The sequence below is a fragment of the Bemisia tabaci genome, chromosome 8 (genome assembly GCF_918797505.1).
Source record: "Bemisia tabaci chromosome 8, PGI_BMITA_v3".
In the NCBI taxonomy this organism is placed as follows: Eukaryota; Metazoa; Arthropoda; class Insecta; order Hemiptera; family Aleyrodidae; genus Bemisia; species Bemisia tabaci.
This window is the reverse complement of record NC_092800.1, coordinates 28,521,947-28,546,515: the sequence shown is the minus strand read 5'-3', so window position 1 is coordinate 28,546,515 and position 24,569 is coordinate 28,521,947. Positions and strand designations below refer to the sequence as shown.

Genomic DNA, 24,569 nt, shown 5'->3' with positions numbered 1-24,569 from the left:
TTTAACTTCATCAAATTTTGTGTATGTATGTAGTCTGTTTTAGATTCCAGTTAGTTACCGGTTGTTCACTAGTTAATTCTTTTTAGTTGGTCGAATAATAAGCTAAATTAAATTACAGAATGAAACCAAGGGATGAGTTGGTTCTTTGAAGGTTGCTCAGGAGTGAAACTTAATTCAAGAGGAGGAACCTAGCGCAAACGAACATACATTGTATCTCTAAGAGAATTCTGTCAAACAACTCATAAGCAGACCCTTTGATTCTCAACCTCCTTGGTTTACTGTCACTGAACACCACCAAATGGGTCATTTAACAAGGCCTAAACTAGAAAACAGATGTCATGTTTTCCCTTCAAATTTTTATGAAGAAAACGATTGACACAACAGGAAGTTCAGAGATCAACTCCTAAATACGATACCAACATGTATTTTTAACACGTATCTGATGGATGAAGATAAGAAAAACAGGCACATCTTTATTGCGGTGCTACAAAATCTCATGTACTTCCCAAAGAGCCTTGTTAAAAATGGGTCGAAAATTCGCCCCTTTTTAGGCCCTCGATTTTGCCAACGGGACTTGCGCCAAATTGTTGCATATGATGCCCCTAGTCTCAGGTAAAAATTTCAGCTTGAGTTGAAAAGCGGTTTCGGAGATACGGGGGGGTGAAGTGGGGGAGTTGAGCGGCTGGCGTGCGCTCTTTCCGCGGCTGTTCCTCGCCAAATCTTCGTTTTGATGTCACTCATTACATGTTTTCTTATGTAATTTTTTGCGTACTTTCCATTTCTGACCTTAAAAATTACTTACAACCACTTCTCAAGGCGCTAGGGGGTGAAAATAGGGGTTGAACGGCTGGCGGCGCGCTCTTCCGCGTCTGTTCCTCGCCGAATCATCGTTTAGTTGTCACCCATTACATGTTTTTCTATGTAATTTTCCGCGCACTTTTCATTTCTGACCTTAAAAATTACTTACAACCACTTTTGAAGGCGCTAGGGGGTGAAAATGAGGGTTGAACGGCTGGCGGCGCGCTCTCTCCGCGGCTGTTCCTCGCCAAATCCTCGTTTTGATGTCATTCAATATATGTTTTCTGATGTAATTTTCCGCGTACTTTCCATTTTTGACCTCAAAAATTACTTAAAACCGTTTTTCAAGGGGCTACGGATTTTTTCACAGTTTTTTTTTTCTTTTTGGAGTTCTTTCAATTTATTTCGTAATATTCCTTAAGATCTATTGCTGCCGTATATTTTCAAGTTTTTTCAGTGTACCTCACACGCTTTACGAGAAAATATATACGCATGATTTCATCCGAACATAAATATTTACACGTAAAAATGATATAGCAAATATGAGAACAAATCTGAGATATGCCTCGCGTAGTATATTAATCTGATTAATAAAAATTCTGTCCTTTAGTTCGTAATTTATTTATTTAAAACCATCCCTCACCCAAGCACCCCCCTCACCCCCAAATTGAAAGAACCCCCCCCCCCCTCCGAAAAAAACTGTGAAAAAATCCGTAGCCCCTTGAAAAGTGGTTTTAAGTAATTTTTGAGGTCAGAAATGGAAAGTACGCGGAAAATTACATCAGAAAACATATATTGGATGACATCAAAACGAGGATTTGGCGAGGAACAGCCGCGGAGAGAGCGCGCCGCCAGCCGTTCAACCCTCATTTTCACCCCCTAGCGCCTTCAAAAGTGGTTGTAAGTAATTTTTAAGGTCAGAAATGAAAAGTGCGCGGAAAATTACATAGAAAAACATGTAATGGGTGACAACTAAACGATGATTCGGCGAGGAACAGACGCGGAAGAGCGCGCCGCCAGCCGTTCAACCCCTATTTTCACCCCCTAGCGCCTTGAGAAGTGGTTGTAAGTAATTTTTAAGGTCAGAAATGGAAAGTACGCAAAAAATTACATAAGAAAACATGTAATGAGTGACATCAAAACGAAGATTTGGCGAGGAACAGCCGCGGAAAGAGCGCACGCCAGCCGCTCAACTCCCCCACTTCACCCCCCCGTATCTCCGAAACCGCTTTTCAACTCAAGCTGAAATTTTTACCTGAGACTAGGGGCATCATATGCAACAATTTGGCGCAAGTCCCGTTGGCAAAATCGAGGGCCTAAAAAGGGGCGAATTTCGACCCATTTTTAACAAGGCTCTTTTTTGGAAGGAAACCAACCAACATTCTGGCTTAAAATTTTGAAGAATTGACCCTCGCATGGGCAAGAAAAATTGCAACAATTTTCGAGTTGAAATGTTGGTTGGTTTCCTTTGAAAAAATTAAAATAAGAGATGAAATTTTGAAACACTGCAATGTAGATATGACTGTTCTGCTTAACTCTATCCAAATAGAATTTGGATTATTAAAATAACTTCTTTCGAATTTGTGCAAATTTAACCAAAGTCAATTTTAAACTCTTATGTTTTCTGCTGAAGTTGATTTCCAGAGTTTCCGCTGTGTGAATCGTTTTCCTCGTGAAATTTTGAAGTGAACATGTGTTCCACAACATTCCTATAAAAATGGAGGATATGAGTAGATATTGAAAGTCAACAGTGCTGTTTCGTATCTTGAGTTTCACACTGTCCAACTATCATGATAATCCTGATCTGCGTCCAGTTTGAATTTTCTCAATGATCGGACCCCTGCTTATTCAGGACTGTTAGTGTTTGCTTTGGTTTTAATCAAATCTCACGGTTTTTTCATGACCCCTTTTTAGGTGGAGAGGAGCATTAGCGTTCTTGGACCTCTTTACTTGTGCAGCAGGCTTTGTTTGATCAATTGTTACGATGTTACACCTCTAGAGACAGATGCTGAACAGATCCATAATCTTGTAGACAAATTCTCCGTGCTGATAATGCACGGTGACCTGGCGGTAAGTGGCCTCTCTGAATTTTAATTTATTCAAGGGAGCAAGAACTTCATTTAAGTCTCACATTATGGTAATCAACTGTGAAACCTGGTCAAAGCCTTAATTTTAAGAAAACGGTTTTTTAAGGAGATTAATGTAATATTCAGAACCTCTGCTCTTTTGTATCTCAAAAAACATGAATGTGCCGATTTTAATGCAGCTGGATTGTTTGCACAGAGACTGATGAGTTCCCTATACTCCAATCTGTCTTGGAATGTTACTCTTTCATTTGTTCCACTTTTGCTTGTGTAACCATTAGAGAAAAGCTCAGGGCCATAGAATAGATTTGTAGAGGTACATACTACATAATTTTCCTTTGTACATTTTAATTTTTCTCTATTGATTTTCAGAAGAAAAGGAAAAGTGTGTAATGCAAAAATACCCTATTTCAGCCCATATTCACGAGACTATCCCTATTTTTCATCAACTCAACTGAACCAACAAATAATGAGAAGCTTACATTATCCAGACTAGGTCCTTTTAGAGCCGGAGGTAACAGACGGCAGAAAAGTTCAGAAATTTAAAAATGTAACTTGTAAAATCTAGTAATGTGTTGCATTTGAAGATAATTTTACCCTTAAAAAAACTGAAGGTCATGCAGTTGCCAGGAGGACTTGAAAGTAGCTCCCCAGAGTTATGAAGCATGAAAATAGCGTCTTTGCTGTCTTGTTTAAAACCCCATGAATGTACTCCCATATTGTTCTACTACTTTCAGCTTGTACCATTAAACAATACAGCATCATTCAAAGCTAATTTTTGCCAAAGAAGATAAATATAAGTTCATGCAGCCGTCGGATGGGGCTCAAAAAAGGCTCTGCAGCAACACCAAATCTAGCTTCTTTTGAAAGGCGGCAATAACCAATAATTAATTAATCTTGGCCAAATAAAAGTGTAAAGAATGTGTTAGCACTGAAGATTGAACCCTCGGCCTAAAAGATGAGGCAGTGTGCCGCATTTCGCTTGGCCTCCACTGCATCATCGTTAAAATTAGTCTGCTGTGAGCTTTGACCGCTAGCTCCCTCGCTCAAAATTCACAATTATAAAAAGCCTATCATGGGACTCCTTAAGTCCAGTAGTAAGGCCGATTGTACTTTGTGTTTCTGTTCTCTAAGAACCACATTTGCTGAAAACTTCATCAAAATTGGGAAAGGACACATGGAGCCTCCTGCCTTTTTGTTAGCTTGTGTAATAATTTTAAGATGAATCTACACAGTAGCAACTAACCATCAAGATATTGAACAATATTTGCTAGAATACTGGATTTTTCTTTCTTTTTTCATTTTTGTCAAGAAACTGATCAATTATGCCTGAGGCACATTGCAGTTATTTTTTTTGCTAGAATACCTTTTGTAAAACTTAAAGTAAAGCTGAAAGCATGCGAATGCGGAAGTGAACTGTTCAATTTGATGAATTGAACGCAATATTTTGAATTTGCGGATTTTGAGCTTTATTTTACGGTTCTTAAAACAGATACTTTGGGAAGAAACAGCCAAGATGTGCATCTAAATATAATTAATTTGTTCTTTGCCACAAATGAAAGTGAAACCAGTAAGTAAGCAAAACGTTTTCAATGCCACGATGTCTATTTAATTTTGGTGTAAATTTACCTTTGAGCCATCGAAACCAATAATCAATTTTGTCTTTCAACGAATTGTCGTCAGTGTAACAACTTCAAATATTGCTCTATCAAATCTAACTTAATGAAGAGTTAATCGGGGAAGTTGTCTTTGATAATAAAACTGCCTGTCCAATAGGGTGTCAACAGATTTGAACAACCAGGGATTGTCAGGGAACCTCATCAGGTCAGGGAAAATTCAGGGAATTTTATGAAACAGAAAGACCAGGAAGTTGAAAATCTTCAGATTTGAAATCTGGAAAAACACCAGTGCTGCCCATACCATCAAACCAAGTCTCAGTCTGGTTGAGGGTTCATTTTTCTGAGTTACAATCTTATTAGTGAATTGAGGAATACTTGTTCATGAGAAATTGCAATTTTAGTTACTTAATTATCAATATCTGAAGAAAAAAGGTTCACCTGTTTCTGTCATTTGCAGTAAGAGTTACGCCAAAATGTTCATTTTTAGTTCCATGAAAGCAAAGTGTGGTGTGAAAAGTGTGGGAATTTTTTTCTTTCGGTCAAAGAAAATCGGGAAAAGTCAGGGGATTTTCTCCTGCCAAGTCTGTTGATACTATGTCCAGTTTTCAAGATCTTTTCTAATGCAACAAAAAATGAATTCAATCTCATTGAAGTCAACCATTGCTTTGCTTGAATCTATGGGGCTGTTCAAGTAAATTTTAAACATAAAATATAATTTTTTTTTTTAAGGGTTATGCATATGCAAGCCTGAGCTTGACCCCCCTCCCCTCTTATTGTGCTGTAAGCCAAGCGCAGACCTACACAACATTTTAACTGGAAAACAACCAAAACTTAATGAAAAAATAAGATTTGTTGTTTTTGCCTTCACTAGTGCAGTGCTTATAATCTGGTCTGTTTCTTTTGCAGAATGCAGGAGCTCGCAATTTTCTGGCACAAAGAATTATCTACCTGTCATCATCAGTTTGTGGGTTCAAGACTGGTCTTCCACTTGTATTTGATTTGCCAAGCTCGAAAATCGTCAGTAGTTAGTGAAGCAGCCAGCTGAAATTTTCAAAATTTATGTTATTTATGTTCAAAACTAACACCCACACCGTTTTAACCAGATGAAAGGAACTGTTTATAATTTCATTCAACTGGTTAGTGACAGGTTCAATTTATTTTTCTCGATCTCATACTGTACATTTTTTTACTGATCAGATCATGGTCGCTTACAATGCGGCACCATCAGATGATCAGGAGAAGGTAGCTTCTATCTGCTCGAGGAAGGCTGTGTTAAAGTGTAAGAGAACACTACATAAATTAAGGGGCTTGGGGGACAAGGTGCCTAAGTGCAGTTTTTGAAAAAACTGAGATATTCATGAGCTCAACTAAAATTAGTTTGAAAGTATATTCTGTAAAAAATTCACAACTAAAATCCAACTTTAAATCATTAAAAAGTGAGTTTTAACTTTCTTTCGGCCATTAGGCTCTGCTTAATTTTGAAACTTTTAACAGGTATTTTTTGAAATAGCAAAAACTGCACTTATGCGCCTTGTCCTCCAAGCCCTTCAATTGAATGATATGAACACTACGTTAGTGGAACAATAGAAAATAAAAGATAGAAACTTTCACAGCTCTAAGTAACAAATAATTTCACTAGAATCAAAGCCAGTTATTTCAAAGATGCAAGTTATAATTCTCTGCTTCTAGCAATAATTCTAATAATCTTTAGTGAGCAGTTTTCGACTAACTATAGGATAGCAAGATTCCAAATGTTTCAGGAGCTCTCTGAATCCAAGGTTTTCAACGACTGAAATAGGCTGCAAGTCAGTGCAGATCATTTCTGCAGTTAGTTGATTTATTTTATCTCTTTGTCTGTCACTGAGTTGAAATTCTTTAACTTCGTCATAAGATTGGGCAAGAGTGAGCTGGTTGGTTGGACTTTTTTTGAGTCTTTTAGGCACAGAAATTTGGAAAACTGGAGATTTTGAAGTTGACCGTCCTACGGCTCTAGATGAAGTTGCAGAGGCTGATGGAGATACTCGAGAGGTTGGAGGTGATGTCAATCATATCCGAATTGTAGGTGATGTAGGTGAATGAAAATGAGGTGTTGATGTGAATTGGATTGGATTCGGAGTTGATTCGGGTGAATGAACAGGCGGAGGTGACAAAGGTTGAAGTGTCTGGAATGAAACGAGAATAGTACGTTAAAGGTGTAGGTGCTTATATTAAGGAAGCCGAACTTTCATGATAATAAACAAATGCTTTGACAAGTCATTTAAAAATCAATAAAAGTCAAATGGTGAATACTTGAAGTACGCACTTATTAGTTCACTAACCTATCTATCGGATTTTATCGTATTTCCCCCTTCGTTATGCACCTTTGAAAATCATTAACACAGACTAATTACCCAAAATCCTTTTCACATGGGGGGGGGGGGTGAAGAGGGGGAGAGAGAGAAACTAATTGTTAGATCAGTTCACATGGGACTCATGCATGCATGATGCAGTAAGAAAATTTGAAGAAATTGGCTCATTACATACAGGAGATAAAATAAGTATTTACCGAAGACTCTGTTTCTTTACAAATTTTCCTGCCTCCTGGACTAAGAACAGACCTGTGGTAGTTTTGAGCTGATTCATCACGAGATCTGAATCCCCAAATTTCTTGGACACCACACCTGAGAAAGAATGGAAGAAAGGAAATGATTTTCAAAAAATAAAGGGAGGTTTGGGGGAACCAAAACGTTTAGTTTCAGATTTCATTAATCGTTCAGAAAAATCAGGAAGGAAATAGCGACAATGTCAATGACTAGAAAGACAGAGCCATCATCTCTACATGAGTGTATGAAGACATACAAATGTAAAATGGTTGAAAGTGTTATAAGTGAGTTTTGAATTGTTTAAAATGTCAACGATGAGGCTCTGGCAGTTTTATATTGAATTTATTAAAACTAAAAGGAACAATGTAAAAATCATACAACAAGAGGAAAGATGTAGCATGCGATTCCCCAGCAAAAAGATCTTTTTATTTAATTCATTTTCATGTTGTTCTTTTGAGCACAGATATGTACAATCTTCAAAACATTAAAGACTTTTCAATAGTTGGTGGATCACAGTCAACTGAAAAGAACTGGTAATTTAGAAAAATGTCAAGAACCTAAGGTAAATAGCTCAACCATCACCATGGGCAGTAAAAGTTACTAAAGGGAGATTCTGCAGGTGGTCCCGACGGCTGAAACTCGAAAAAAGGCAGATGTTAAAAACTTACTTCGCTGCACTTGGAACATGTGGAGCTCTGTCCAACCTTCCTTGTTTAAGTCTCCCTTGCCGTGGAGGTTTAGCTTAATGTATACTTCTGGTGTTATGACGTTTCTCACTACATCCCGAGCCATCTTGCTAATGGCTGACTCATCAACCTTTTTGTACAGGTAACTGACCTGAGAAGGATACAAAATTAAAAAATTATTCAAAGAAACCAATGATGATGAAATAACAAACAAAAGGGAGGGGGATATTCCCTCTTTGAGAGAAATCCTGCTCGCTCGATCGAAATTTTGCCTCTGTAATGAGATTTTTCAGCTTCATGCTGAATTAACGCACAGTGGCTAAAATATCACCAATTTTTTGTCAATGATGAAATAGACCATAAAAATAGTCTTTGAAATAGGCGGCTCATCCTACAGTAAAGAAAAAATTATGCCTAAGAATTGTCACCAAACCTTAACTTAAGTTCTTCCCATTGTTTTGGCAACGGCATTAGCAAAATCTCCAAAATCATGAGTTTTGCCTTGACGCTTCAGAGCCAACTATGAAGGGAAAAATCTCGCATAGAGGATAATTTCCTTCATAGAGTTAACAACCAAACAGCTTAAGTAAATCCATGCAATATTTTCCCCTCGATAGTGAGAATGACATGACCTTTAATTCATTTTCATGTTGTTCTTTTGAGCACAGATATGTACAATCTTCAAAACATTAAAGACTTTTCAATAGTTGGTGGATCACAGTCAACTGAAAAGAACTGGTAATTTAGAAAAATGTCAAGAACCTAAGGTAAATAGCTCAACCATCACCATGGGCAGTAAAAGTTACTAAAGGGAGATTCTGCAGGTGGTCCCGACGGCTGAAACTCGAAAAAAGGCAGATGTTAAAAACTTACTTCGCTGCACTTGGAACATGTGGAGCTCTGTCCAACCTTCCTTGTTTAAGTCTCCCTTGCCGTGGAGGTTTAGCTTAATGTATACTTCCGGTGTTATGACGTTTCTCACTACATCCCGAGCCATCTTGCTAATGGCTGACTCATCAACCTTTTTGTACAGGTAACTGACCTGAGAAGGATACAAAATTAAAAAATTATTCAAAGAAACCAATGATGATGAAATAACAAACAAAAGGGAGGGGGATATTCCCTCTTTGAGAGAAATCCTGCTCGCTCGATCGAAATTTTGCCTCTGTAATGAGATTTTTCAGCTTCATGCTGAATTAACGCACAGTGGCTAAAATATCACCAATTTTTTGTCAATGATGAAATAGACCATAAAAATAGTCTTTGAAATAGGCGGCTCATCCTACAGTAAAGAAAAAATTATGCCTAAGAATTGTCACCAAACCTTAACTTAAGTTCTTCCCATTGTCTTGGCAACGGCATTAGCAAAATCTCCAAAATCATGAGTTTTGCCTTGACGCTTCAGAGCCAACTATGAAGGGAAAAATCTCGCATAGAGGATAATTTCCTTCATAGAGTTAACAACCAAACAGCTTAAGTAAATCCATGCAATATTTTCCCCTCGATAGTGAGAATGACATGACCTTTAATTCATTTTCATGTTGTTCTTTTGAGCACAGATATGTACAATCTTCAAAACATTAAAGACTTTTCAATAGTTGGTGGATCACAGTCAACTGAAAAGAACTGGTAATTTAGAAAAATGTCAAGAACCTAAGGTAAATAGCTCAACCATCACCATGGGCAGTAAAAGTTACTAAAGGGAGATTCTGCAGGTGGTCCTGACGGCTGAAACTCGAAAAAAGGCAGATGTTAAAAACTTACTTCGCTGCACTTGGAACATGTGGAGCTCTGTCCAACCTTCCTTGTTTAAGTCTCCCTTGCCGTGGAGGTTTAGCTTAATGTATACTTCCGGTGTTATGACGTTTCTCACTACATCCCGAGCCATCTTGCTAATGGCTGACTCATCAACCTTTTTGTACAGGTAACTGACCTGAGAAGGATACAAAATTAAAAAATTATTCAAAGAAACCAATAATGATGAAATAACAAACAAAAGGGAGGGGGATATTCCCTCTTTGAGAGAAATCCTGCTCGCTCGATCGAAATTTTGCCTCTGTAATGAGATTTTTCAGCTTCATGCTGAATTAACGCACAGTGGCTAAAATATCACCAATTTTTTGTCAATGATGAAATAGACCATAAAAATAGTCTTTGAAATAGGCGGCTCATCCTACAGTAAAGAAAAAATTATGCCTAAGAATTGTCACCAAACCTTAACTTAAGTTCTTCCCATTGTCTTGGCAACGGCATTAGCAAAATCTCCAAAATCATGAGTTTTGCCTTGACGCTTCAGAGCCAACTATGAAGGGAAAAATCTCGCATAGAGGATAATTTCCTTCATAGAGTTAACAACCAAACAGCTTAAGTAAATCCATGCAATATTTTCCCCTCGATAGTGAGAATGACATGACCTTTGCTGGTCATAAAATCAACCAAATTGTGTCTATTGACCAGTAGGTATTGTCGCTTTCTACTTCGAACAAAAATTAAAACTAAGTGTTGGGGGTAAATGGTGAAAGTTTAACTTGAAGCATTCATTGTTTACTTACCAGTGAGAACCTCACGTTTTGCAGCCGGGTTACAAGGATTAATGTGGCTCAGGGTCTCTGTACTAATGAAGGTTTCGCAGGTCGTTAGCATGTGGTTGAGCACTTCGGAGTCTTCAGACTCGAGGAATTCTGTCAAATGATGCCTCTTCGTTATACTTTTTATGGATGAGGTGTTTACATCAAAGTCAGCTAGATCATCGTGTATAACTAAATGGAACAATTCCTTGGAGAAAAAGTGTGGACAAACATTATTTAGCATAGCTAGCTGCACTGCTTTACCAAGGAAGAAGTATCTTTTTTTCTTCAAACTTTCCGAATTGTAGACCAAGTGTTTTTCATACTCATCTCCTTCCAGTAATCTAGTATTTGTCCTCAGTTCATTAAGCAGCAGGCGCAAGAATTCGCGCATGAGGCCTCCAGAATCATAACCGTCTTCGTTTATGAAAACAATGTTCAAGTGATTCAGCACAGAAAATTCCGTACATGAACATTTCATCTCAATGTAACAGGCTTTCACCTTGTTACATAGAATGATAGAACATACAAGGGGGGTGTTCACACCGAAGCGTATTTGCTCAAGCTCCATATTGAAATACGTCACTATTCATCACTCAACACAAATGTCTTTGGCGTTCGTTGTGTTGACTGAGACAGGCAAAGAATGTTTAGGTTTACGCTTGTATTCTTCAAATTTGACCGTGAGAACAGCGCGAAGTTGCAGGATACTGACCGAAGGTTGACGTAGGAAGGAATCTTTGATGTTTCCCATAGAGTCTGGAAGGGACCGGAGTAAATAAACAAGCTTGTCATTTTCAGTGATGGTCTGACCAGCATTTTTGAGTTTACAACAAATGGATTCAAAGCGAGAAAAGGAGTCGTTTTAAATCGTCCGGTTTCGGAAAATTTAAGAGATTGGAGATCATCCAACAAAAGGATTTTAGTGGATGAGCCCTGCAATACATATAATAAAAGGATTGCACAAATTATGAATACAATAGGTGAACAGTAGTAATTGTAGCGTCGGCGAACAGAAGAGAAATGGGAAAGAGAAAAAAAAGAAAGAGAAAGTTTATAAGAATGAAAGAAGAGAAATATGTGATAGATGTGACTACATTGCAGTTACAAGGGACAATGATCCAGGGGGAGTGAGGTGGGGTGTTGACACATTTATGTGTTTGAGGAATAATTGTTAGAGCAAAGTGAATTTGGCAACTATGGAACAGAGAAAAATCGGACGTGAAGTAAGTTGGGGGACTTAGTTTCTGGGCTTATGTGATAAGTTGTTGTTTTTTTGTTTTTTTTGTCACTCATTCACTCTTATTTTTCATTTTGGTTTTTTTTTTGGTTTTTTTTTATTTTTTATTTTATTCTTTTACAAACATACAGAAGAGGATATACATGATTGAAAGGAAGAAAAAGATGCCCCCAAGTAGAGAAAGGAAGAAAAAGAACAATTACATACTTAAAACTAAACAAGAGTTACAAAGAAAATTATACGAAGAGGAGTCTGATGCACCCGAGGAGGTCAGCTTCTTCCTGTTGATTTTCTATGAAGCGAAGATCTTGGGCGATTTGAATGTGAAGTGCTTCAAGAATGAACTTTAGGGATTTAAATTCGAAATTCTCATCTGTTGTCGGCAGAGGACGGTTGAAGGCCTTCTTTGCGTCGATGAGTAGTTGTGAATCTGGAGCTTTGTGTAGTAGTAGGTAATTAATATATTGGGTTTTAAGGTGCTGTTCATAAAGAAATGTTGATACTTGGCGGTATCGCCATTTTTGGTCGGAGATTTGTGTAGTGAGGTGATCCAGTTCGGTGGTGGTTTTGTCGATGTTAGGGTTGACGAAGTTGTAAATTGGCATTGGTAACCAATATTGAGCGTTTTGGACGTAAGTGTTCATGGTTGTATGTGTTCGTCGCACAAGGTTTGAGAGCAGAATGAAACTCTTTCTGGATTCCGGTGGCGATTCGAGTGATGTGAATGTAGGGGGAGGGAAGTTGAAGGAAATTGGGAGGCAGTGATTGGATAAATTTTGAAAGGGAATGAATATGGGCAATGTATTAATTTGGTGGTATGAGGAGGAGGAGGAATGGAGGGTGTAGGATGCGCTTAGGAAGATTGAAACAATAGATGCAGATTGGATTTTATGACTGTGTGAATGACGAATGAATGGGATGAGGGTAAATTGAGAGGACAGATAGGGGGAAAAGAAAAATCAAGAAAGGCGAGGGAAAGAATTCAGTTAGCAACAGAGACTTCGGTTAGCAACAGAATTATTGACCTCACACTAGTCCGCATCTGCAATGTCCTTTTAAAAGGACAGGGTGTGTCATTGGGTTGAAATAGACGATAGGAAAGATGGTCTACTTTTGATACGATTTTTCTCAGTTTACTTGCAGTCTCTTTGAAAAGAATTTGATCATTTATAGCGGCTAGTAAAAGTTGAAGCTGATCCTCAGAGAGGTCACGGTGGAAAACAACTTTTTTCTGGTTGACAGTTCCTATAATCAGACTTTCTAACAAGTGTTTGACTAGTTTCGATTCTAATCTCTTAACTGTATAAGCACACTCAAGCTCTGTCATTTCCTAGTACAAAAGTACAAACTGTTCGTTAAATTTATTATGAGATACGCCTTTTTCTGTACTACCATATTTTCATGGACGAATTTAAGAAATTTGTTCCATAACATCATTGACTGCATAATTTCATAACTTCAACCGTTTTTTTTCTTATCTGAAGATTGACTTTGGATGTCTTTCAAACAAGGAGCACTATATTTCAGCAAACAAATTTTATAATAATGTATTTCTTTGGCCACAAAATTATCACCCACATGAGCTAAAAAATCAATATCGTTTAAACTATGGGCTACTTTTTTGACACTCCTCAAAGGCGAAAGTTCTCACTGGGATCAAATTCTGTGTTTCGATGTTAACAAAGGTTTTCGAGGTTAACTCAATTCTACGTTCACATGGTTCACATAATTATAGCATGGCTTGCCGTTACTTAGGCCTAAAAAGTAGTGCAAAGATAGGCAGAGTATATCTAGAGGGGGCGATTAGATAGCCACTTTAAGTTAATATGAGGGGCCATGTTCCAACAATCAGTGTATTGTTTTTAAATAAAGGGAAATTTTGTTGAAAAGTCAGGAAAAATCAGGGAATTGAAGCATTTTTGAGCCGAGGAAATGCAAAAATAGTCCGGGAAAAGTCAGGGAATTTGAAGATGAAGAAATTATGGCAACTTCGGCTCTGTCTCCATATGACCAGTCTCTTCCCCTTGCCCGGGATGTTTTTAAATTGATCAAAGTTCAATATACTCATAATCAATACAACATAATCTTTTGAGCTTTGTCCTCCATGTGCATTTGATTATCCCTGCGTTCTTTTTATTTTTTTCTTCCAGTTTTCTCTCCGCCAACCAGCTTTCAATTAAGATTAGAACAAGGTTTGTTCTGTCAATTTTAAAAATTAGGATAATACTTTAGCGGTTGTGTAATGGAAACAATGCCTCTTCAGATCGTAGAAGTTATTCATTTTAAATTGTATCTACTCTGTACTCTATCTTGATTATCGCTTCAGGATGAGATTTTCAGAACACGAACAAATAAAGAAACGAGCAAGAAGAAAGATCGTCTTTGTCTTAGAACAACTGGCTTTGAAATAAATTTTGTTAAATGTTTTGTGCTAAGTTTCAGTTACAATAGCAGTCAACTCACCAAAATTCATGTTGATTCACCCTCAAAATGCAGAAAGAAACTAATGCGATGACATTGTTGTTTTAAAAATCGTGCATCTTCATCTTCCTCCCAAAAATACCCAGATTAGCAAATAGTTTTTGTTTTTCTACCAAATAATTGTTAATTTTGAAGCAAAACGATTGTATACATTTTATGACTGTACATACAATTAGTATTTTTTAAAGCAAAGAAAAAGTTGTACGGTTCTGAAAACACTGAAATTAGTTTTGATTTTCTTCTGCTAAATGCGATCTAAATAGGTGATGATTATTTGTGGGACTTTAAAGTAACCAACATATTTATTAATGACTCATTTTAATGAAGTTTATTCAACATCACATTTTAACACATGTACAAATAACATACAAAATAAAGCTTTTGAAGCAAACTTAAATTTTAAAATATTTTCTCACAAAAAATACAAAAATAAAATTATAATCATTCATATCAAAGTAGTAAATCATCAATGTTCATTGATCTAAAGACCGGTTCCAGTAAATGTGATTTCCCAGTAAAATCCAGTGTTCGAAGGTATTCCACTGCTTAATTCTTGTGCTTTGACGGAATGTGGTGTAAAATTTTCTGATAATTCATGTTTACATTGTCTGATATTAATTATTTTTAAGAGCAGTTCAAATCATTGTAAATATACATTTATCATTCAATAATCAGGAATTTTTTCTTGTATGTCAAAAATCCTAATGTAACATCCACAAATTACTTCACACACAAATTTGAGTTTCAGGCAAGCAGTTCAAGATAGATATTTGGGAGAGCAGTTGCTTTTTGTACTGTCAGATAATTGCTCAAAAGAATTTCATCATACAATTTCCATTCACAAAGCACTGGGTCTTACTTTATCTACAGATTCATCCAATATCGTGCAAAAAAACCTACAGGTGAATTTTTAGGAACTTGACTTGATTTTTAGATGTATAATTCAAGCATCAATTGCAATCAACAAAATTCAAGCTCTTGTGTAAAAATTAATATTTTCTTCAATAAAACGTAGATTATACGATATTTTTTGGCATTAGTAGTTTTGATGATTGAGAAAATTATAGCTTTTGTAGGTTTAAATCCTAAAGAATTTGGCTGCTTATGAGCAAAAACTCAGAAAAAATAATTGACAGCATATGACATAAAAGATAACAGTGAAATGTCAACCTCTATTTCTCCATAATATTTTGATGTCATGGTGACAGTCTAAAATATTAATTCCATGATTCTAGAAAGGAATTCTTTGTTTGGTGGGGGGGAACCCCCCGAATAATAGCAATTTCTAAAATTAAGGAGGGTTCTAGAAAAGGGGCCTACAAAACATAGATGAGTTCGTGTCTCCGATCATTTGTCCAGATAGCCGCTGCTCCCAGACACAAGCTCTTCTGAACTATTATGAGCCCTTCTTCTGGAACCCTCCTGTACGTTCATAATATTGGGAACTTAGACACTTTTCTTTAAAACTTGAGAATCACCATAGGCTATTCAGATTATTTATCGAGAGCCTGAAAAATAAATAAATAAGTAAATAACTGATCAAGAAAGAAATTTAAAAAAATGACCACTAAGCAAGGGTGTTCAATTACTCTAATGTATGTAGACACATCTGGGTTGACAATATTTCATGCCTAAGGTTTGCAAAATTCATCTTATCTCCTAAATATTCCTGTCAAATGAAACGTGTGAAGAGAAAAAATGGTCGGTAACAGCACCACCTGCTGGCTTTGTACAAAACAGAAGTCACTGATAACTTGATCACTCATAGACCTGCTGATATGGAACAAATATTCCGTATTTTGTATTCTGAAGCTTTAGTAGTTTAAATACCAATTTGGCTGGCTCTGTGAAGAAAATCTAGTTATTGAGTCAAATTTGAGGTATCATCAAGAAATTTAAAATAATCGAGTAAAATAATCATTTCTGAGGTTTCATTTTGACCCCTCAATACACTTGTTTAAAAACTTTAATTATTTTATTTCTCAGAATTAAGAATCTTTTTTGTAATAATCTTTGGACCTATTATCTCTGTTACTTATCATAGCTAAATTTTTTATTTTCTTCCTGTAGCAGCAGCGCATATTATTTGTTTTTAGAACCTCAGCATTGTAATAATCTAGTTCACAGAGCAGCGGTTGTAGTCAAATAATCTTTAACATTTTAACCAAATCAAAGATTATAGCACTAACAATTTCCTCAGTAGAGTCAGACAATGTACCCGGAAGTAGTTTAGTAGTATGTTCTCGTAGTAGTATTCCTAACTGTCTTTTCAAGTAATCAAATGGAATGCACCAGTTTGACTGGAAGGAATAATTTGGATAATTACTTATTTAATGACTTACATTTTACTTGTCATGGTGTAAAATATTTCACCAGTCAGATCAAATCTAAAAATAAACATTGAAAAAAGCATTTGCAGTAGTTAACAACATCAATATGGTAAGATTCCTTCGTGTGTCTAGCTACGAATTTATGTATGTATGTAAAGTAATTTCATATTAAAACACCAATCTTGAACAAAGTTGTTTTAAAGCATTAGTTTTCGAATGGAAATCCGAAAGGCAAAACACAAAGATAAAACATGAGCAGTATGAAAAAGCTGCACATTTTAGTGTATAACTCAAATATTTTGCGTGCAAAACCATCTGTGTGATAAATGTTTTTTTTTTTTTAATTGTTGTTAACTTTACATTTTACAAAGATTACCGCTACTTCAGTAAGCTATTCTAGCAGATTCAAAACACACAGGTGTGCTTTAGTTTCAATCACATACTATGACCTCATTTTTCCCTGCTTTTTCTCTTTTTTAATCCAAGTTTTGACAGAATTTCAAATTTACTCAAATAGCAGAAGTGAGCTTTGATTTCCTCCAATCTAACATAACAAAATTACTATGGAGGAAGAGACTGAACAACCGAGGTTTGATCTACAAGTTGAATCAAAGCTCTCTTTTAAGGACCCATTAATTGAATGTATCTAACAGATCTATGAAAAATTACAAACAACATTGACAATCTTAATTAAACATTTAAAAGGGTACCTGAATGATGAACTTGTAGACAATGCATCTTATACTAATGAGTAAAAAAATAAGCTGAGATTAGCGAGTTTCTTCTTGTTTGGCGACTCAACGACCATTTTCTTGATTTACTCTGCGGGAAGAAAGGAAATAGATTTCAATGAATGTGGCATAATAAGCTACTCACCTTGAAATGCAATGAAAGTAAGACTCATAAGTAAAGATGATGCTTTTTCTTAAGTTTGGTATTTTTTTCTTGTGTAAACCAAACATCTTCAGACATCTTTGACATGTGAAAATGTGTCCTGCCTGATGATGATGCGGGCAATCAAAAGGCCTCATAGAAAATTTACATGAACATTAGGTATCAAGGCTACTTTTTTCTTATTATTTTATTATTTATATTAGACAATACCAATATGAAGCTTTTCAATTATCTTAGGTTATCATGGCGTTACTTTTTTAAAAAGAAAAAAATTACAGGCAATGGAGAGCTGAGATACCCCAAAACTCCTCCTCATTGGCTGTTTCTTCTCAATGCACCCGTGCCCAATCTCTGTTTAGCGAGGTTTCATGAAAAGTTTCAAAATAACTAATTCTTCAACCTTAGCCTTAGGTAGTCAATGAATGTGTCAAATAATAAATAATTGAATCTTTAATTAATGAGAATTGGTGAACATGAAAATACTTACTACTTCCCAGTAAACCCTTTGCTTTGCCGAGCATGGCACCAACGCCGCTCCCAGCTGTAGCTCCTGATATAGCCTCTTGCGCTTTGTGCACCACATCTTCTCGCTTTTCATCGATGAAGTGATCAGCCTCTTTTATTTTCTCGTCCACCGCTGTGTTCACCTGAGAAAGCAGTTAATCATTTTTAGAACACCTTTTAGTTTTTGGCTGCTTAGGAAACTGTTTAAGAGAAAAAAATAATTACTCTGACAGTCTGTAGTACTTATCATATACGAGCTATTTTTAGCAGATACTTTTAATTTCTTTTTGCTTCATGGAGGTAGCTTATTTTTTTGCTGTTCACTCTTCTTACAATATATGACTAACCTTCTCAGTCCTTAATTGTTGTATATCTAATGAAACAGAAATAGCTGTGTTAAGTATGAGATGATTGTGTAATTTAATTAGAAGTTACCCAAATAGCACTGTGCAATGAAAATATTGAATTTGCGATTTATTGCAATAAAATTAAAAATTTTTTACCATGAAATCGCAATATTTTTACATCACTTGGTCAGTCAAGTCCGATTTTAAACAATCGGCAAGATTTCATGTGTCAGAATTTGCAGTGCAATGAAAAATTGCATTTATTTTTTTAGGTATTGCAATAAATTTCAATATGCCGCCTGCCTTTCAATCAGTAGATAGGCAACGTACACAGCACTCTTCCGCAGTTGGTAGCAACAATTTTACAATGTCATGTCACTGCAATTTATTGCAATCTGTGCCACTTGGGTATTAAAAAATCATAAAAAAAAACTAAGCAAAAGGCAGTGTAGAGTGTATTAGGTACTTAGTTTCTTTCCGTAGAATGGAACGGGAAATAAACATTTGCAAAAAGTTTTAATGCTGAAAAGTGTTAATAGAAAGCATCATATTAATTCTAAGATATATATCGTAAAGTCATCATGCAAAGAAACAGAAGGTAGATATTAGATGAAATTGGCTGATGGTTAGTGGATTTTGCCATCGAGCATTGTGCTGATCAGTGTACCTGTTTGACTACAGTATCGACCACTTTCTCTGCTTCTGTTGCATCTAATCCTCCAGTTGCTATTTTCCCAAAATCTAGACCCCCCACTGCTTTAGTGATGGCATCAACGGGTGAGTCGTCGCTTTTGGTTGGTTCCGAGGGAGGTGCTGCTTCTGTGCTTGAGGATTTGGTCTACAATTAAAAAATTTAGGGGTTGACAGTAACACGACAAACATGCAACACAACATCAATCAAGGAAAGTGTTCTAATCTAGATACCCTGCAGGAATTCGATTCTCAAGTGAGGGGATTCACATGTATTATGGTGCGGGAGACAACAGAGGATTTTGTAGGTAGATATTGTACAGGGAAATTGTCTTAGAAAAGTCATTGTAGGTAACCCTGGAAAAGTGAAGAAATTTCGAAAATTCCAATCTTAAAAAGTCATGGAAAAGTTAATGTGGAACCTTCAAATTGCCTTACAGTTCTTGAATTTTGAATTGTTCTAATTTTAAAGGACTTCACGCTGAAAATGTTCGCGTGGATAGGTAAAGCATTTTCATGAGGAATACCTAATACAAGAAAAGAAAAAAAAGTCATGGAAGGTATAGGTAAGGGAATTTCAAATTTAAAAAAAAAAAAAAAAAAAAAAAAAAAAAAAAAAAACCTTGTCATCCCGTTTTTATTGCAGAAAAAGTAGGTAGAATAGGATTTACTAACGTTACAAACTGAATCATGAAATTATTATTTTTTTTTTACATTGGTAATAAAGACTAATGCCAAAGGAAAATAAATTCATTTTTGTGATATTTCCATTTCATTTAATTCTCCAGTTTATTTTCCCGGGAATGTATTCTCACCCTGAAAAATAACTAATTAAGTTTTCTGTTTGCCCTTAATGTCATCGAAACGTTCTTTAGGAACATAAATAACTTGATAGGTAAGAGGGATTTTTTTCTTTGTTCGATCATTGCTTTTTAAAATTACAGAGAACTAGGTGTAAACAATTCGTGCACTTATCTACACACAAAGACTAAATTTATAACTGTCTACGCGTAAACCTAGTCATTTACCTCTTGGATGGTTTCGTCAACAGTTTTCTCTGCGCTCTTCAACTCTGCGTCAAAGGCTTCAATGGCCGCCTTTTTATTGTCCTCAGCCACGGCTGTCGCTGTCTTCTCGGCATCTGACTTAGCTTGCCAGAGGGAATCACCAGTCTTTTTAATCTGAGAATCATAGACATTTGTTCAAATGTTTATTTGCTGTGGATAAAAGAAAGTGTACACACAAGATTGGAATCCAGACAAGATTAATCCTTTGCGAAGAATGCGTGTCAATAAAAATAGAATAAATGCGTCTGGATTCGTGGCAGGTCCCTCCCTGAACAGTTTCCTGAAAGTGAGCGAATCACAGATATGCCATAAAATACCTATTCGCCGCAAAAAAATATCACTCGTGAAAATTCATGCCAAAAATAAAATGTGACAAGAAATCTCCGTTCTCGTTCATTAGAATAGTAATTTTTGACCTTAATCGTCAGTTATAGGCAAAAGCAGCGACAGATAGTACAGGGGAGAATTGCATGAGCCGCCCTGCGCCGCGCTGTTTGCAGCGCGCATGGCGCACGACCTGCCTTTATTCATCTAGAGTTGAGAGTTCACTTACTACTTCACACGACCGGTGTGTAATTTTAAAAGTTGAAATTTAAAAAAAAAAAAAAAAAAAACCATCCGCCCGCGTCGGGAGCGCCGCGGGCGTCGGGCGTGCTACCAGCGCGAGACGCGCACTAACGCCTACAAACCTAAAGGGCTACCTCACGCATTGCGCAATGCTTGAAGTATCCCCTTAGGTTTGTAGGCGCTAAAGTGCATTTCGAGCTGGCAGCGGCAGCACGCCGCGCCGCGCCGCAGCGTGCCATAAACTTGCCTACAATTCTGCCGCGCTAAGGAAGAACGCCGTATGAACATTCGAGAGTTGTCAAATTTCCTTCGACAAAATTTTTGTTTTTGAGGAAAATTTTGAATATTTTTCCTTCAAATTTTCAGAAGTTGTAGTTCAAATTACAAACAAAATCATCTGAGAAATTGGTAGATAAGTATTCAAAAATTTTCCTGAAAATTAGTGATTTGCTTGGGAAAATATGACAACGCCTGAAGGCTCTTACGGCGTTTTTCCTTAGCACGGCAGAATTGGTATCAGGGTTTTCAAAGGTAGGCAATTCGACATCAAATTCAAAATTAGCGACTCAAAAAAAAAAACATCAGTTACGAAACTTTCGTGATCTTTCAGTCATTATCCGACTTATTTCTTCCTATTCTTGAGTTTTGGACCATAGTGCGCCGCCACGGGTAGCGGCTCATGAAATTCTTCTCCGTGCTCAGTCGTAAAAGCAGACAGCCGCGCGTCATTTTGAACTTCGCGGGTTTTCAATGTCGGCCGACTTCCCGCGCGCGCGGGAAATATATGGCGGGCAAATTTTAAACATGTGACATCGGTGATCGTCTCTGGCGGAGGGAGAGGAGCGGCATTTGATATTCACTCTTTAGTGACAAGTATTTTTCTAGGGCTATTTTGGCAAATCATGATCGATCCACCCAAGGTCCACTGAAAAAAAAAACAAAAAAACGAAAAACTCATTGGATCTAGAGTCCAGACTCTTGAATACATTGACAAGAAAAAGGACTCTTGATTCAATCAGATTTAAGCTTTAATTAAAAGGAAATCCGCTCAAATTAAGAGGCTTGGTTCTTGATTTAAGCTTAAACCTGATTGAATCAAAAGTATTTTTTCTTGTCGATGTTTTTGAGAGTCTGGGCTCTAGATCCAATGTGTTTTTTTTTTCCAGTGTCATTTTTCGAGACTTGGAAAATTCACCGCCCTGGCACCCATTTTACTTCCGGTCAACATCCCTTCGCCCTTAAAGTTTGCTTGGACTGATGCCCTCCCCGGGAAAAGGGACTTAACTCCTAAGAAGGTCAAAATTGAAACATAGATAGCTAAAGTGCGAAACTACGTATCTCCATTGCGGTGTTGCAAAATCGCTGCTCCTATTTTATTTTTGCGAAGAGAGACGAGTCAACTGTAAGTGTATTGCTTGAAATTTCTACGGGGTGTACTGCTAATAGAGAAGAAAAATCAAGTAAGTTTTCAAGAAATTAAGTGAACTGCCTGAGCTGAACACCCCCCCCCCCCCCCAATTTTGTACTGGTACTCATTAGAGTTAAAAAAAATTATTTTTTACTCTAATTATAATTTTTGGAATTTCTTGACTTCGATTTCCCCGCGAAATGGTGTGGATCCAGCACCATTTCTCCACCTTGTTACATTCCAAGAAATTAAGTTGACCAATCTTCCGAAGGCAAAAACAAAGTATGACTGGAAGTCTGTAACGTCGCAAACGGAGATACATGGTTTTGCACTTAGACCATCGACATAGGTATGCATATGGGTTAGCATTACCGCTTAGAAATAGGTGTTCATGAAGAAACGCTCAACAATTTCAAATTGAATCGGACTTTCGAGCAGACACCGTGAATTTCGCTATTCCAAGTACGGTTCTGAATAAAATTGCTTAGAATTGTTGTCAATCATGATCGTGGTTTTGGATTTTCAAATTAAAATGCAACCATAAAACCTCTTTTGGCAATAAAATTAATTGAATCTCAGAGGTGCAATTTAGGTATTGTTTCGGGGTACTGACATACTCTCCATCGAAAATTCCAATTTTTTACCTAACTTGACGAAATAATTCTACATCACCAATTTTCTGCAGTGCGCAGGGCCGGATTTACCTACTTGCCGCCCGTGGGCCGCCTGTATTTTGCCGCCCCTTCTCATTCGTTTTGAAACATCGATACAACGTGCCGGAGGAGGAGGGGTGCATAAGACGCGTTTAGTCGCGTTGGGCACATTTTTTGTGAAAGCCCTGTCAAAACTCACGGAACTTTGCGCGAAAATTAAGTGCGGAACGCTGCTGACCGCACTGTTTTTGACGCAATGCGTGAAGTATTCATGCAGTCTTGTAGGCACTATGAGTTTTACGCCAACCGCTGCTGACCGCATTACGTTTGACGCAATGCGTGAAGTATTCATGGAGTCTTGTAGGCGCTAATATGTGTTTACCGGCGCGCCAAGGGTTTCTCCTTACCATCTCAAGTCCTCGTCACCATTGCTCTCTGCACCGCGCTGCTCCAGGCCAAATTGCGTGCTTGGTTTCTCTCTCAACTAGACTAATGAAAGGCTCTGTCTCTTGTATCACCGGAAGACGAACAAATTAGAAATTACTTTACTTTAACTCTCAGGATATGAGAGATTTTTTCGCCAATTCTCGTTTGTAATTGTTTTTCTGAATGAGATTTTTTTCTTGATATTCACATTTGAAAAAAATTACATTTTCCGCCCCCTAAATTTGCCGCCAAGGGCCGCGGCCCATGTGGCCACCCCCTAAATCCGGCCCTGGCAATGCGGTCCCATTTTTTACTTGAGCGATCACTTTTTGAAAATTTTCAAGTATACCTACGCACCTGGTTTTCGATCATAGAAGCAGCTGCATTTTTCTTCTCGGCCGCCAATTCTTCGACTTCCTTCTTTTTCTTTTCGATCAGTTCCTCAGCTTTACCGCCCAAATTCTTCAAAGCTACAAACATAGATCCAAATAAAAATTCATTAGTGGTTGCCAGAAAATATGAATTAATGTAGCATTTTTAGTCGAAGAGGTATCATTCTCGCAGGATTTCCGGCGGTCTGGAAAGTCAGGGAATTCCGAATTAATAGATGTTCCATTTTACCTCAGTCTTGTCTTGTCCAACCTGCGGGCTGATTATTGAAATTGATAGACAAAGAAGACAAAAAGGATATGGAGGGATCCTATTGGTGGAAGCGGAAGTGGCAATGGACAAAGGAAGTAGGTAATAGACTAACTAACGACAACCCACGAGCGACCCGATAATTAGTCCATCATTTACCCCCTTAGTCTATAAGAGCCACCCATTTCAACCAATAGGATCGGTCTATACTCCTTATGTCTTCTTTGTCTATAGCTTTGTCTATAAATTTCAATAATCGGCCCGCAGAAAAACACAAACTTCAACGATCAGGCTTTGATCCACTGTGCGACGTCTGGTACTCGCGTTATGAATCGAGGCGCAATTACACATCGTTGCCAGATTGTGCTGAAAATTTAGTACATCTCCCCTCGTAACCAATCGTAAAATATCGACGGTGAAACTACCAAACCACGTATCTCGTTTGCGGTGTTTAAAAATCTACGCTCGCATTTTATTTTTTTGAAGTAGACCAAATCAATATCATTCCTTGAAATTTTCACAGAATTTTCTCCGCACGAAGAGGAAAAATCACAGAAATTTTCAAGACTGGACGTTAAGTAGTTTTTCATTTAAAAAATAAAGTATGACAGGAAGTCTGCGACGTCGCAAACCGAGATACGTGGTTTGGTAGTTTCACCGTCGATATCCAGCTTTTTCACACAACTTGACAATCCTAAATTACACCATCACAACAAATGAGATGCAGTGTGCGGTCCGAGCTTACACGACCTTGACATTGCACGTTCACAGATGTGACCATTGCGCAACTCTTCCTGGACGGAGGATGCTACACCTGGAACGGGCTCAAATGGATGTATTTATGCTGAAAGGAACTATGTTGCGCACAAACCCTATGCTCATAGGTCCTTTTAGCATAAATACGTCCAAACGGTTGGCAAACTCGGTATACTAATCTGCCCTGCTGACCTACAACCGCGCATCTGACCACGTAAGCTTTGTACAGAT

General features: G+C 37.3%; 3 protein-coding genes across 5 annotated transcripts in view; 1 reads left to right on the top strand and 2 right to left on the bottom strand.

The window, feature by feature from the left end:
* The window catches only part of LOC109033923 (uncharacterized), a 21,778-nt gene extending 7,050 nt beyond the window's left edge, over window positions 1–14,728 (top strand). For 2 of the 3 annotated variants that reach the window (XM_019046775.2, XM_072303611.1), the window contains exons 4-5: window positions 2,713–2,868; window positions 5,408–5,792. In XM_019046775.2, coding sequence (XP_018902320.1) covers window positions 2,713–2,868; window positions 5,408–5,530 — 279 coding nt within the window. In that variant the 3' untranslated portion in view covers window positions 5,531–5,792. Of the gene's footprint in view, window positions 1–2,712; window positions 2,869–5,407; window positions 5,793–13,726 lie in introns of those variants that run through there. The other variant, XR_002009097.2, reaches the window with a different exon arrangement.
* Window positions 7,043–7,885, bottom strand: LOC109033924 (uncharacterized). The gene is made up of 2 exons (XM_072303612.1): window positions 7,752–7,885; window positions 7,043–7,161 (listed from the first exon to the last, which is right to left on the bottom strand). Exons 1-2 carry the CDS (start codon window positions 7,873–7,875, stop codon window positions 7,043–7,045), a joined length of 243 nt encoding a protein of 80 aa, XP_072159713.1. The 5' UTR covers window positions 7,876–7,885.
* The window catches only part of LOC109033922 (uncharacterized), a 27,491-nt gene continuing 17,280 nt past the window's right edge, over window positions 14,359–24,569 (bottom strand). The window contains exons 2-6 of the mRNA XM_019046774.2: window positions 23,301–23,413; window positions 19,851–20,003; window positions 18,800–18,970; window positions 17,769–17,928; window positions 14,359–17,209 (exon numbers count right to left, since the gene is read on the bottom strand). Of these exons, the coding sequence (XP_018902319.2) occupies window positions 17,205–17,209; window positions 17,769–17,928; window positions 18,800–18,970; window positions 19,851–20,003; window positions 23,301–23,413 (602 nt within the window). The 3' untranslated portion in view covers window positions 14,359–17,204. The remainder of the gene's footprint in view (window positions 17,210–17,768; window positions 17,929–18,799; window positions 18,971–19,850; window positions 20,004–23,300; window positions 23,414–24,569) is intronic.

What these genes read in the sequence shown, in the direction of transcription:
- LOC109033924 (XM_072303612.1), bottom strand. Translation starts at nt 7,875, where the DNA reads ATGGCTCGGGATGTAGTGAGAAACGTCATAACACCAGAAGTATACATT. An exon ending in CATGTTCCAAGTGCAGCGAA is followed by an intron (nt 7,162 to 7,751) that starts GTAAGTTTTTAA and finishes ATTCTTTCTCAG; the next exon opens with GTGTGGTGTCCAAGAAATTT.